This window comes from Muntiacus reevesi, chromosome 1 (genome assembly GCF_963930625.1).
Source record: "Muntiacus reevesi chromosome 1, mMunRee1.1, whole genome shotgun sequence".
Classification (NCBI taxonomy): Eukaryota; Metazoa; Chordata; class Mammalia; order Artiodactyla; family Cervidae; genus Muntiacus; species Muntiacus reevesi.
This window is the reverse complement of record NC_089249.1, coordinates 236,127,887-236,142,846: the sequence shown is the minus strand read 5'-3', so window position 1 is coordinate 236,142,846 and position 14,960 is coordinate 236,127,887. Positions and strand designations below refer to the sequence as shown.

At 38.3% G+C, this 14,960-nt stretch overlaps 1 protein-coding gene across 2 annotated transcripts in view; it reads right to left on the bottom strand.

Moving 5' to 3' along the window:
- The window catches only part of STK32A (serine/threonine kinase 32A), a 145,016-nt gene that overhangs the window by 96,808 nt on the left and 33,248 nt on the right, over positions 1 to 14,960 (bottom strand). For both annotated transcript variants that reach the window (XM_065918856.1, XM_065918857.1), the window contains exons 3-4: positions 10,020 to 10,075; positions 8,862 to 9,013 (exon numbers count right to left, since the gene is read on the bottom strand). In XM_065918856.1, the coding sequence (XP_065774928.1) occupies positions 8,862 to 9,013; positions 10,020 to 10,075 (208 nt within the window). The remainder of the gene's footprint in view (positions 1 to 8,861; positions 9,014 to 10,019; positions 10,076 to 14,960) is intronic.

Sequence of the window (14,960 nt, the reverse complement as noted above, 5' to 3'; positions counted from 1 at the left end):
CTTAGGGTAGTGTGACAAATGTGGCAAGGTACACAAACAGATCTATAAAACAAAGCCTAGAAACCCACACGTGTGATGACTTGACTAATAACAAATGTGTCACTAGGATGCAGGAAGGAAAGTGAAAAAGCTTCAATAAATGATGTAGGGTTAATTAGGTATCCATATGGGGAAAAAGTGAATCTTGATCCTGGATTACAGATGTAAATATAAAGCTAAAACAGCAAAGCTTTTAGGAAACGAGATATTTTCACATTGGTATGGGCAAAGATTTCTTAAATATGATACAGAAAGCACTGCCTATAAAGGAAAAGACTGATAAATTATACCATATTTAAATTCAAGCTTTAATGATTATCTACAAAAACATCATTATGGAAGGAAAAGATAAGTCACAGACTGGGCAAATAATTAACATCCTCAATAGGACTTGTTTACAGAATATGTCCAACCCTGGTGGCTCATCAATAAAAAAAATTGTCTGCATCACAGGAGACATGTGTTGGATCCCAGAGTTGGGAAGATGCCCTGGAGAAGGAAATAGTAACCCACTCCAGTATTCTTGTCTGGGAAATTCCATGGACAGAGGAGTCTGGTGGGCTACAGTTCCGGGGTCTCAAAGAGCTGGACATGACTTATTGACTAAACCGCCAATCACAGAATATATAAATAACTTCTATAGATCAATGAGAAAAAGAGGCAAAAAACATAGAAAGAGGGACAAAAAACTCAAGCACTTCTAAAAAAAAAAAGGGTTCCCAATGGCCAATAAGCACATAAATATGTGCCCAAACTCTAGGTCACTAGGAAAATTAAATCTAAAACCAATCTGAATTCTTACATCTTGCTGAGTGAATATAAATTGGTACTTCTTTGGAAAACTGCCAAGTAAACGTACATAAATCTTAGGATCCAGTGACTTAATTCCTAGCTTTATGCCTCCCTATATGAATACTTTTGTTTACCAAAAGATACAAACAAGCATGCTAATAGCAGAACTATTTGTAAAAGTTTCAAACTGGAAACAACCCACACATCCATCAACAATAAAATAGATAAATACTACGATATATTATATATAAAATAGATAAGGATCTACTGTATAACATAGGGAACTATACTCAATAATTTGTAATAACACATATACATAGGAATCACTGTGATGTGCACCTGAAATTAACACACTGTGAATCAACTACACTTCAATTTTCAAAAATTGTTTTGCATAATAAAAATTTTTAAGATGTACAGATAAATCATGGCATATTCATACAATGGACTATAATAGAGAAATGACAATATACTTGCTACTTGTGACAACATGGGTTAATCTCAAAAGACAACAAAACCAGTTTGTATTCCACCCTCCAAAAGGAAAATTACACAGTCCCATGTTTTCATCAAGTCACTCCCTTCAGTCTTTTGTCTAAACTTTTGAAGCTGGCTCTTATCAAGGTCACAATATGCATATCTTCCCAAGTCAGTGGGCAGTTGTTTCCTCATTCCTGACTTCTCTGCAGCATGAAGACTTCTTCTCTGAAGTCCTTAGTGTCCTCAACTCTGCGTTGTCACAGTCATCTGATTTATTCCTCACTTGTTGGCTAGGTTCTTAGCAATTCCTTCTTTTCTAGTTCCCTGAGTCTTCCTCCTCTATCAGAACTATTAAATGCTCTAGATCTTGAATCCTCAGCCCTTTTCTTCTAATTACTCTCCAGTGGTGCTTTTTTTCAAATCCCTGGTTTAAGTAGCACCAATAAGCCAATGATTCCCATATTAGTATTTTGTGGGGCTTTTCCTCGGAGTCTGGATTTCTTTTCTGAGCTCCAGACTCATCTTCTATTCAACAGCTCTATCTGGGTACCTAAGATGCAGCTCAAAACTAACACAGGGAAGAGAGAAGAAAGAGTTCTTTATTTTGCCAAGAAACCTGTCTCTCTTCAGATCTCCCTCTTCAGTGAATGACATTACTATTTATCAAGTGCTCAGGCGGACAGTCTAGGAGTCATTATTTATTTCACTCTTTCTTCTTGCCAAGGGGTAGGCATGTTTTCTGAGCAAGGTCAGTTGGATTCCCTCCCAGGACTCTGAACCTTGAGTAGGTGATGCAAGGTTAGAAAATTGGCTACAGCTGACTCATCCCAGCTGAGACAGACTGTCTATTAGTTCCTGCCATCTAGAGTCCCAGAGCTGCCTCTGGCCCTCACCCTCCTGAGACCTACTTCTTCAAGCTTTACTTCTGATAATTATGTAAGCTACCCCATATGCTTCCAATGAATCTCTCTTGAGCTTAAAATTTCTAATATCTCCTTGTGTTGTTTGCAATTAAGGACTCCTTTTTAATACTGAGGAGTAAATGAATAAGTGAATGTGTGTATTATAAAGACCTAGTTTCTTGGCCATTAGTCCATTAGTCAGTCAGTCAACAACTATATGGAACAATTATTATGTGTTGGCCACACAATAACACTGTTTTTTGCTGAGTTCGTTTTCAGGAACTACTCCATTCTTCCACACCTACCCAAGTTCATCAGGGCCAAATCTAAGGGCAATTTCTTCCTATGACAACACTGGATAATTCAGGATTATCTCCCCTTCACAGGGCCCTTAATTTAATCATATCTCTTCCTAAGTTAACAAAGCTGACAGTGGTTAAAGTAATAAGGAGACATTTTAGTCAGTTATATCCTATTGCAATAGGCAAAGAGTCCAGTGTGAACTGAACTCAACTTTGATTTGTTTAACAGGGAACAGGGGGGACTTTGAGGTGGGGCCCAAAAGAGTCAGGAAGGTGAAAACCTACAAAAACTGGGACAGTGGGGTTGGTCCACGTGAAACGCATCTGGTTTGTTAAACGACGCTACGTAGGGAAGTTGGGCTTCGCCCCTCCCGCAGAGGCTGAGAGAAGGTGCAGGATCTTGAGGGGTTGGTGGGGAAACAAAGAGTAAGTTTTCACAGCAGACTTCAGTTTTCTCAGCAAAGCATTTTAGGGGGCTAGGGTCATTCTAGGATGAGACTTTGAGCTGTTAGAAAATGCGAGTGTTTAGTTGACATTTTTAGAGGGCACGGTTGAGGCCTAGCTGAGAAAAGGACTTAGAGGAGCCTGGCTAGAGAGCTGGGTCAGGAGAGAACCATCATTGCCAGGTGGCCCACTGTAATCACAAGCGTCCTCAGAAGATGGAAGAGGAAGGCGAAAAGTCAGAGGGTTGAAGATGGAAGCAGCGGCCATGAACCAAGGCTCACAGGCAGCTTCAGGATGCTGGAAAAGTAAGGAAAACAAATTTTTTGATAGGGCCTCCAGAAGGAGGCTGACAGCTTGGGTTTTAGCTCAATTAAGACTGAGTTTGCACTTCTAACCTCCAAAATTGTAAGATAATACATTTGTGTGTTTTTAAATTTATATTCTTTTAAATTGGTATGTTTGTATTTATAAAATATAAAATTTTATATTCTTTTAATGAGGGAAAATTCATTTATAGTGAATGCACAAATATTAAGTATAAAATATAATGAACTTTGACAAATATATACTCTTATATGAGCAACACCACAGTAAAGGTAATAGAACCTTTCAATCACTCAAAGTTTTCCACATACTACCTTCTAGTTAATCTACATTCCATAGTTAATTGTTGTTCTGATTAGTTTTGTCTTGTTTGTGAACTTTCAGTGCAAATAACTGTGCAGGGTGAAAGAAAAATAATGTTTCATTATATTATGAAAATAGCTTTAGCCTCAACTTCAATTCGTGTTGTTTTAAACCACTGTTTGTGGTTATTTGTTGTTGTTTTTGTGTGGTAATTTGTTAAAGCAGTAGTAGATAAATATTACAATTACTTCTGAGAGATGACATATGGGTATTTATGATCTTCATTAGAACTTTCTGTATTTTATACCAACACATTTATTCTATAGTCAAAGAAACTGAGTTAAGTTTTTAGAACAAAAGACTTTGTAATGCCCAAGCCAGCTCATGTTCAGGCACATTTGTCCACCTGAGAAATTTTAGAATCATTTCTGGCCATGGGGGAAGGGAGTCATTTCATTTCTGGGAGGGGCCTCAGAGTTGCTTGTTTAAAGCAGATATTAAACGTTTACTGTGTCTGAGCTGCTTTATATACATGTTCTTATTCATAAGCAGTACCTTCTGCTATGGAGATTGCCGTCATTCCCAATTATAGATGAAGAAACCAAGCAACATACAAAATGTAAATTGCTTCATTTACATAGTTAACAAGTGGTGAGATGGATTCAAACTCCCGTCCCTCTGACCTCAGGGCCAACAAGGAACCTGGAACAGGCATGACAATATGGGGCTGTTGGTGAGTGCGGGAGAGGGGGTAGAGGCGTGATGGGAAAAGAGCGGGGGAAAAAGGAGCCAAAAGCCTAGTCCCTCTGCTAACTCACTGTGTTCGCTCACTGATTTGTTGATTCAACAGAGATTTAGTCAGCCCTTCCTGTGAGGTGGCCGCCATTTTGTAAGGAGCAGGAGAGGGAGCAGTGGACAAACCTGCCTTATGGAATTTGTATTCCTGTGGGGTGTGGAGAATGAGCGACAAAATCCATCGAATTTCCTCACGCATTTTGTAAGAGTCTCTCAAGATGTCCGTAGTGGAGGGGAGAGTTCAGCAGGAAGAGCAGGGGCCTTGAAGTCGGGATTCCTGGGCTTGAGTCCTGGCTGTGAGACTCTGGGGGAGGCTTAACCTCTCAGCCCCCAGGTGTAAAATGGGAAAAATAATCTCTACCCACATAGGTTGCTGGGATGAATACATAACATCATATCTGTGAAACCCAAAGTAATAGGAGCCACTATGTTGATACCGGGACTCTGAAGGCCACCCTGCGTTCTCGGGGTCTCTGATTCTGTGGCAGGTGCCAGGGCTCTGAGTCACACGACGGAGTCTGGTTCCAGGGAACCCATTCATGCGGCTGTGTTGAGCCATCTCCCAGGGCTCCCTTTTCGCACTCCCAGGACAAATGGTCCTTTTCACTTAATACAGACAATCTCCTCTCCTCATTTCCTGAAACCACATGCGGACCCTTGGGAGCTCACAGGAACAGGAGAGCCAGGCTAGGAGAGCAGAGGAGCCGCTGTGTGCAGCTGCAGGCTTAATTCCAATTAACAAAGGCCACCTGGGGATCTGCTGTGCTGGGCAGGTCTGGGGCGATTGGTTCTCGGCTGTGGGTTGCCAGGGCTTTGTTAGAGGCCCCTGGGGAGGGGCTCAAGGGAAGAATGTATTTGCTTTTCTAGGATACCAGCCCTGAAAGGCAGCCTTCACTTTCTAACATAACCTTTATCTGATGACCTTGTTCTGGGTGGGACCAAATCTTTGGAGGTTGGGGAGGTTGGATTTTAATTCAGCAGGTTTTTCCACCCTTCACACTGCTGCTCCGGGATTAATGACCTTCCTCCCCTCTCCCCTGAAACCGGTAGGTGCACTTAGACCCTCCATGCACTTCTCACAGTTGATACATTCATGTGCCTTCTGACTAATAGCAGCCTCTCACGGTTACTGGTAATGTGTAGTAAGCAGGTCTATCTACTTGTGCTCACCACTGCATCTCCACGGTATGGATCTGTGTTACAATTAGGGTCCCCAGAGTGAGGAAATACAGGACGCCCATTTAAACTCACTCATCATCTGAATTTCTATTCCAGTTAAAAATGTCCTGTATGATACTTGGGACACATACCAAAAGGTACTGGTTATTTATCTGAAATTCAAATCTAATTATGCATCCTGGATTGTGTCTGGCAACCCTAATTATAAATTGTGGTGCTCAGGAAATCTATACATGAAAGAAGGAATGAATGGGACTCATGCATTATCAAATACAGACATTTCACTGGAAAGTACACACTGTTAGGAGTGGTCATTTCAAGGTGATAGGATTATTGAAGAGCTTTCATTTTTCTATGTGATCTGTTTTTCAAGTTTCCATGAGTGGAAATGCTTTCAAATTAATATGTGTATATGTTTATATCAGTATATTCATAAGCCAACTTCTTAACATTAGTGCAAAACCTTGTGTTTTCCTTCATCCTGAAAACCAGACTTTTCTGAACATCCCCAGAGGACAAGGACATTTTGAGCATCCATGAGAAGATTATTATAAGTAGTATTGACAGGCCTACAGAGCATATCAGCAAAACAGAATACATAAATGGGTACAGAGGAGTTGTTTAAAGAAAATATTGCTGTAATTTTGTCATATGATGCTTCTTAAGAAAACAAGCTCCTGAAGTTTTGGGGATGTAAAGCTCAGTCTAGTTAAACCCAGGACATAAAAATCTGATTAAATTGTATATAACACACTGGAGAGCTTTTTTCCTTTGATTCACAGAATAAAGGTGGAAAAAAAAATAAGCATAAGCTTTTATAGGGAATGAGTTGGCATGTGAGTGCTACCACACAGCCATGATGCCGTGGGGCCAACTACCCTTCAGAGTTGTCACCTGGGGTCCACAATGGCCATTGGTTCTGGGCAGGTTCAGAATACTCTGACTTAATGGAGCAAGGAAAGTAAGAACTACCATTTGTAAGATGCTGACTATATTCTGGGCACTGGTGGCACACATTAACCCATTCTAACGATGGGACTTAAGAATTATGAAGAAAGATACTCATAACCACACCTCCTGAAATATTACAAGGTACTTAAGAGTTGTGGAAAGAGACACTTAAATTTACTATGCTATACTAATTAAGGCATTTATTAGAAGGAATAAAGATGCTTTCTAAAGACTTATCTCAAGGTTTGAAGGACAAAAGGGCCGATCTATGTTTAGGAATGCTCCCTCCCAGTTTCCAATACTGAATGTGGTGCTGGAATCATAGGGTAAGGAAACTCTTCTCTTTTCTATCGGTGTTAACGGAGCCCCAGGTTCTAATGCAGGATTCAGTGTCAGGGTGAGAAGAAGGGCAGAGTAGAATTTATGTCCTGTTATCACACGCATGGAGAAGAGAATGTCGTCTAGAATGACACCAAGTAAGCAAAGCAAAATCTGTAAGCTTTGGCCAGCTTCAAGTCTCAAAACACTCATATTATTTAAAAGGGGGGGAATTGAGTGAAATCAGCTTGCCCTACTCAGCCATGAGAGACAAGCGTGAGAGAGTATAATGCTAAGTGTGTCCTTATGAAGGGTTCCTGGTCTTAAAAGAAGAAAATTAGTTGCTTGAACTTTTGAAGAAGGACAATGTGACTCTGAACAAAGGGAGGCTCATCATTGTGAAGAGAGAGGAAAAAAGGCAATCTGATGATTGTTAAGGATGGGAAAGAAAGAGCTGCATCCGTTTAACTCTTTACTTGGCAGCATTGTGAATAGGCCACTCTAAAATGCTGATTAAATACACTGAAGCTGTACTGAAAATTAGCTTCTCTATGTCTGAGGTATGCATAAACCATAATAGACCTATTTCCAAGTCACACACAACCATCTTCTTTTCAACTGCAGCACAGAGTCTTTGAGCAAATTGTGTATGAAGTGAGCTGTATTAATTAAAGATGGAGACAGGTTTTATGCACTGATTCCTCCATAGAATCTCCCTAAACACACTGTGACATTTCAATGATTTTTCCATTAGTATTCTCTGACTAAAAAGGGGAAAAGATTTTGGTTTTTTTTTTTCCTTCACTAGTAAGAACTGCTTGGTATGCATATTTAAATAACAGTCATACTGCATTAGCTTTAAGAACTGGCTCCTAATATAATGGATGCATTAAAATGTAGAGGAAAATGAGCCAGCCACATAAAGACCTCGAAGTAATAGATAATGCAAGCCTCTCTGCCATCTTCTAAGCCTTGGATTATGGTAATGGCTTTGAGAGCAGATCAGTCATTTAATGTCTAGCTACTGACATAAATTAGCTCCAGTTGTGTTAAAGCTGGTTTGGGAAGAAAGGCAGCACCCACTTTTTTCCAATTCATGGGTGTGTATATGGCTGCTTAAGAAGTATGCTGCAAGGAAATCAGGTTGCTTGCCCATCACTTTAAGGAGAAGGCGCTTTGTACAAGTACTAACAATCAACTTCATGTCCACCAGCGATGCCATACTTTGCACTCAAAGTCCCTGCCCCACAATTATGGGGAAAAAGATGTAATGAGTGAGAAGACATCTGAACTCATTCTTTGTCAGCCTATTAAATAACAGTGCTTCAAATAGCAGTCCCCAATCTGTTTGGCACCAGGGACCAGTTTGGGGCTGCTTAGTCACTTCTGACTCTTCGAGACCCTATGGACTATAGCCCGCCAGGCTCCTCTGTTCATGGGATTCTCCAGGCAAGAATACTGGAGTGGGTTGTCATGCCCTCCTCCAGGCGATCTTCCTGACTCAGGGATCGAACCCGGGTTACCTGCATTGTAGGCAGATTCTTTACCACTGAGCCAGCAGGGAAGCCCAGGAACTGGTTCAGTAGAAGACAATTTTTCCACAGAAGTGGGCGGGGGGAAATGATTGGGGGAAGATTCAAGCATAGATTGGTTCATGCTCCTATGAGAATCTAATGCCGCTGCTGATCTGTCAGGAGGAGCATCTCCCAGTAATGTGTGCAATGGGAGTGGCTGTAAATACTGTAATACAGGTGAAGCTCACTCACCTCCTGCTGGGTGGCCCTGTTCCTAACCAGGGGTGGGGGACCCCTGATTTAAAAGAATACTGACCTCCAGGACAAGGGGATATACAGCAACTGAATTGAACAGTATTTATAACAATTTTGTTTCTTTAGAAAGACAAACCAAGGCGAATGAAAGTCCCATGAAGATCCTAATGAGGGTTGTGCACAGAAATCAGGGTGTGTTTATGTAACAGGGTTGGGGGGGGAAGGCAGGACTGTCCCATTAAATGTCCAGGAAAACCACTCACCACAAATTAACCAGGAAAGGGTGCTCCAGTCCCTGCATGATCTGGAGCTCCTTGAAGACATTCCTCACTTCGTTGCGCTCCACGCACTTTTGTTTGTTCATGTACTTCATCGCATACATCTTTTTGGTATCATTCTTCTGCACAATGCAGACCTAATGGTGCCAACCGGAGTGAGAATGTGATTAGGGAGGTGATGGATCGTGGGCAGGAGACAGAACAAGACTGCTTAGCACCGCTTGGAGGCCTTGTTGTGCAAAATTCTTTGATGTTAAAGTTGCCACTTAGCTCTGATTTCTTTTTCCTTCCCCTGTAACAAGTCAACTTCTAAATCTCTGCTTTCTCAGACAAGTTTGCTTGTTTTTGCTTTTGGGGATTTTTAAGACACCATATTGGGGGAAAGTAACTTTCTCCATGTCAGGAATCATAACAAATGACATTTTTATTCAGATTTTAGTGAGTGTAATGGGCATGACTCAATGTTAAAATGAACAATATTGTGCAAAGAACTTATTTTAGCAACCACAAGTGATATAACCAAAAAGGACTTGAAGCACTGGGAAAAACACTATGATGTCCATATTTATAAAATTCTTTAAGAGGTTCATATAATGCCAGATAAAGTCGACAGCAGGTGATTCTAAAATGCAAGTTCAATATGAAGTACGAGATATTCTGTTAAGTTTGTCTCCACAGAGAAACTAATCAGGATTTGAATCTGGAAGATTCTTATAAAAAATTAGACTGAATGTGTATGTTTTATGCTAGGGTTTTTTTTAACAGTAGGTTTTTAAAAAAGAAAAAATTATGGTACAACTGGGGAAAACAGAAATCAGCTTCTATCCTTCATGGAAAGATTTAATTCTTACACTGACAAGATAACTGTTACTGAAGGTACTGGTACAATTTGAAAATGATTATGAAACCTTACTCTTCCTGTTACCATAGAGAAAGTGTGAAACGCCAGTGAGTAAACTGATTTGACTTTGAGATAATTCTGAAAGCATACATGTTCATACTTTGTTCAAAGTGTGGTAATACTTTCATAAAAACTCATTATAAAAACATCTCATATTTATTGTGGTCCCAATAGCTCATCTGAACATTCTTGGGCTCTCTGAACTACATACTCTGCTAGTGGTTAATCATTTTGGTTCTTACCTTCCCAAAACTGCCTTTTCCAATGGCTCGCAAAATTTCAAAGTGGTCAAAGTTAACTGTAAAACAAAAAGAACACCATGAGTAATTCAGTTGCTCTTTAGTAAATAATGAGTAATATAGAAAGGTTGAACTAAACTTAAGTACCTTATGTAAACAACATTCTAGACTACTTTAACATGACCATTCATTCATCTGTAGACATTTCTTGGACACTTAATCACAGTGCTTAGTACTAGGGGCTATAGTAGTAATAGAGTAGAAATTGAGTCTCTACTTTTCAGAGACTGTGGTCCAGTGAGGGCTCCATAGAGAGACTCTGACAGATTATATAGTCACTAAATGAATGGACAATTAAAACTCTCACTGAATGTTAAGAAAGACAGAAGCCGTGGGGATCTAAGTGTGCATAACAGGGGTTTCACATAGGTGTCCAGAGACCTGGTCCTCTGTGCATACATTGCCACTGAGGGTCTGCACTTTAAACATCTTCTCCTTATCTGTTTTCTCATTACAACCACTCCTTCATGTATCAAAATGATTTCAATTTTCCCAAGTAAGAAACTATTACACATGTAAGTTTATACAATGAGTTGATCCCCAAGGCATGAATATCTAACAGAGGAGAATAAATATGAGCATTAAAGTCTATTTTATAAAATTCATTTGAAGTTGGGATGAACTTTTACATCTGCCATTTAAATATTCCACCCTGAGGGAATTCCTGGCAGTCCAGTGCTTAGGATTCCGCCCTTCCACTGCAGGGGACTCGGGTTTGATCCCTGATTACCGAACTAAGATCCCATATGCCACATGACGTGGCCAAAAAAAAAAAAAAAATTCCCAATTCCACCCCTTAACTTTAAATGGAATATAATCTATAAAAATATTAAATCACTATGTTTTATACTTGAAACTAATACATTTTAAATAAACTATATGTCAACTTAAAAAAAAATAAAACGTTTCCTTCCAGGAGTCAGAAGCAATAAATATTTAGTTTACGATAGCGTGGTCTCTTGGGTCAGTGCTCAAGAAAAGGTTGGTGAAGAGAACAAAGCATAGATTCTCCCAGAAAGGTGACAAGCTTTGGTTATGTGCCTTGATGATCTTGAGAAAATGTCCACTATCTTTCGTGGTTTTTGAAATAAGGATTTAGATGAGTAAAATTCCAAATGAGGGCTTTTAAGAATTAAATCAGAAAAAATTGCAAAATACTAAAAGGTTCTATTCTTCTCTTTAAAAGACATGATTTATTGATTTCAAAATTAATTGGATTAGCTCCTTTTGAAGGAAAGAAAGATGAGTAACGGAACCACTCATCTTCCAAGCTTTCTCAAGGTTGAAATATTTTTATAATGTGACTTCATAATCATTACTTAACACACAGCTCACTTTATTTCAGCAAAAAAAAAAAAGCCATTTAATTATGTGAGACAGCATGTCTATCACAAATAATTCTGGATTTAACCTGAAAAGAGTGGTGTAACTCTGATAAATGACAAACTATTTTTTAATATTTTATTAAATTATAATTGATTTAAAGTGTCATGTTAATTTCTCCTGTATAGTAGTATGATTCAGTTGTACATCTCTCCATATTTTTCATATTTTTTCTATTATGGTTTATCACATAATATTGAATATAGTATCCCGTACTGCAGTAGGACCTTGTTGTTTATCCATTATATATAAAATAGCTTGCATCTGCTAATCCAAAACTCCCAATCCATCCCTCCCACTCCTACTCTTCCCCCTTGGCAACCACAAGTCTGTTTTCTCTGTTTGAGTCTGTTTCTCTTTCATAAATATGTTCATTTATATCACTTTTTTAAAGATTCCACATATAAGTGATATCATATGATCATCTTTGTCTGACTTACTTCACTTAGTCTGATATATAGTCCATCCATGTTTCTGCAGATGGCATTATTTCATTCTTTTTTAAATCTGAGTAATATTCCATTGTATAAGTATACCACATCTTCTTTATCCAGTCCTCTGTCAATGGACATTTAGATCGCTTCCATGTCTTGACTATTGTAAATAATGCTGCTATGAACATAAGGTTGCCTGTATCTTTTAGAACTACAGTTTTGTCTGGATGTATGCCCAGGCATGGGACTGCTGGATCATATGACAACTCTGTATTTTCAGGGACCTTTATACTGTTTTCCATAGTGGCTGCACCAATTTATATTCCCACCAGTAGTGTAAAAGAGTTCCTTTTTTCTCCACAACCCGTCTAGCATTTGTTGTTTGTAGTTGTTCAGTTACCAACTTGGGTCCAATTCTCTGCTACTCCATGAACCACAGCACGCCAGGCTTCCCTGTCCTTCACTATTTTCCTGAGTTTGTTCAAATTCATGTCCATTGAGTCAGTGATACCATCCAAACATCTTATAGTCCATCACCCCCTTCTCTTGCCCTCAGTCTTTCCCAGCATTAGGGTCTTTTCCAGTGAGTTAGATGTTCGCATAAATAAACTTTTTAATAATGACCATTCTGACTGGTTTTTGGTCTCTCTTTGTAGTTTTGATTTGCATTTGTGTAACAATTCATGATGATGAGCACCTTGACATGTGCCTATTGGACATTTGTATGTCTTTGTTGGAGAAATGTCTTATTAATGTGTTCTGTCAATTTTTTGATTGGGTTGTTTGGTTTTCTTGTTGTTGAGTTATACAAGCTGTTTGTCTATTTTGGAAATTAAGCCCTTGTCAGTCGCATTGTTTACAAATATTTTCTTCTAGTCTGTAGGCTGTCTTTTTGTTTTGTTTATTGTTTCCTTTGCTGTGCAAAACTTTGTAAGTTTGATTAAGCCCCACTTGCTTATTTTTGCTTTTATTTCTGCTGCCTTGGGAGACTATCTTAAAACATTGGTACAGTTTATGTCAGAGGATGTTTTACCTATGTTCTCTTCTAGGAGTTTCACGATATCTTGTCTTATATTTAAGTCTTTAAGCCTTTAAGATTCTTTTTTTTAAACCTTTAAGATTCTGAGTCTTTATTTTCTCATCTTTAAAAAAAAGGGGGACTGACCCTTCTAGACAAGAAAATACCCTTTTATAAGGAAAAATGCTAATAAAACTATTTACTTAAGTCATTCACTTGACTATGTTATCTTCTCAAACTCCTTGGTACTGAGTTTATTTTATTTGCTACATCAGAAACTCTGTGAGGGCAGAGATTATATGTTGTTTAGTAATCTTTGTTTCACCTTTGTTTTCCTGGCAACTCAGAAAATTCCTGACTTGAAATAGTTGAAGGCATGTCTTTGTACTTCCCATAGAGCCTGGTACAGAGATATACACATTTATTTATTTGGCAAATAAATCAAAGTAAGCTGTAAAGATAGAGAAGAACCCCCAAACAACTGCTTCTTATAAACAAGAGCCATGTGAGAACATGGGTCTTCTAAGGAAGTATTTTTCAGACTGAGTCAAGAGTCATTAATAAGTTAGTGGTAATAAATCAATGTAGTGGTAGTAAAAAGCATTAAAAAATCAAATGGGATAGAATAGATAAAATAACAAAGATATCTTTTTTTTTTTTTCAAAAATGTCTTAAATGTAGTTACAGTAGTATTGACTCTGAAACTTTTGTTTCAGTTTTACATAATGTATGTATATAGATATGTAGTGTATCATGAGGTAATTTTTTGTCTGTATTTTAATATGACTTGTCAACATAAATTGAAAAACTCTTTTATAAGTTTCCTCTTAAGTTTCAAATTGAAATAACCAATGCAGTGATTTCCTCACACTCATTACATGAAACTGAGTTAGACTTCATGAACTACATAAGTATTAAAAAAAAAAAAAATCAAGATTTATTTGCAAGCCCAAGATTTCACCCCTAGCAAATCTAGTAACTTATAGTGGTTCCTTCATGTGCAGCCTAGCTTAAAATGCTATGATGATGTTTTGCATCTCCAAGTTATCAATATATAGCAGATACCTAGAAGCATGAGCTTCCATTGTGATATTAATCCATTTCATGAACCGTGTCTCTTTATAAGCCATTTTAAGCTTTAATGAAAATGATAAAGGATTAGATGCCAGGTTGCTGATAAATTTCTACTAGCAGAACGTCAATTAATTTCAGGTTAAGTCCCAGAAACGTGACAATCTTAAAATTTTAGAGAAACTACATCTTATTTATGCTTTTATTTCTAGTTAATCAAAGAAAGAACTAAGTCCAGTCTGATGCCATAGTGCCTAAAGTCACTTCCCTGAATAATAATACACCCAATAACTGAGAGATAGCCAATAACAGGTTGAAGTGAATGGAAAATAAGCTCTTATACTATCCATATAGTCCTTTCTTAAATGTCCAACAGCATTACTAATTTGAAGGAAGGCCGATGGAAAAGGCAACTAAGCTTCATAAATTCAGACAAAATGAAAGAGATGATGTCAGGACTGTGGACGTCAGGACTGTGTGTCAACAGAAATCCTATTATAGGCATGTAGGGTTTGCCTTAAAGGAGTATGGGATAGCATATCCACTGTGTGCTTAAAAGTTTGGTCAACCTGTACAGTATTACCTAGCAGATTACAAATGGCCCACGAGCCACAGTGGGCCTGCAAGTTGTTTTTGTACCTCCTGTGAGCTATGATTGGTTCTACATTTTTAAAGGATTTTTTAAATAATATTTACTTTACAAAAAGTTTGCCAACCCCTGAGATTAAAAACAGTCTCTGGAGACAGAATATCCATGTTCAAATTCCAGCTCCTACAATTAATAGTTGTGCAATTCTGGCAATTTACTTCTATGCTCTGTTTCTTCATCGGTAAAATAGGGATGAAAATAATATATACCTCATAGGGTTTGTAGCAAGATGAAATGAGTATGTATGTAAAGTACTTAGAGTATGAACTGGAATGAATTACTTTTACTAGTACTACTACTAATGGATATTATCAGGCAACATGGAGGTA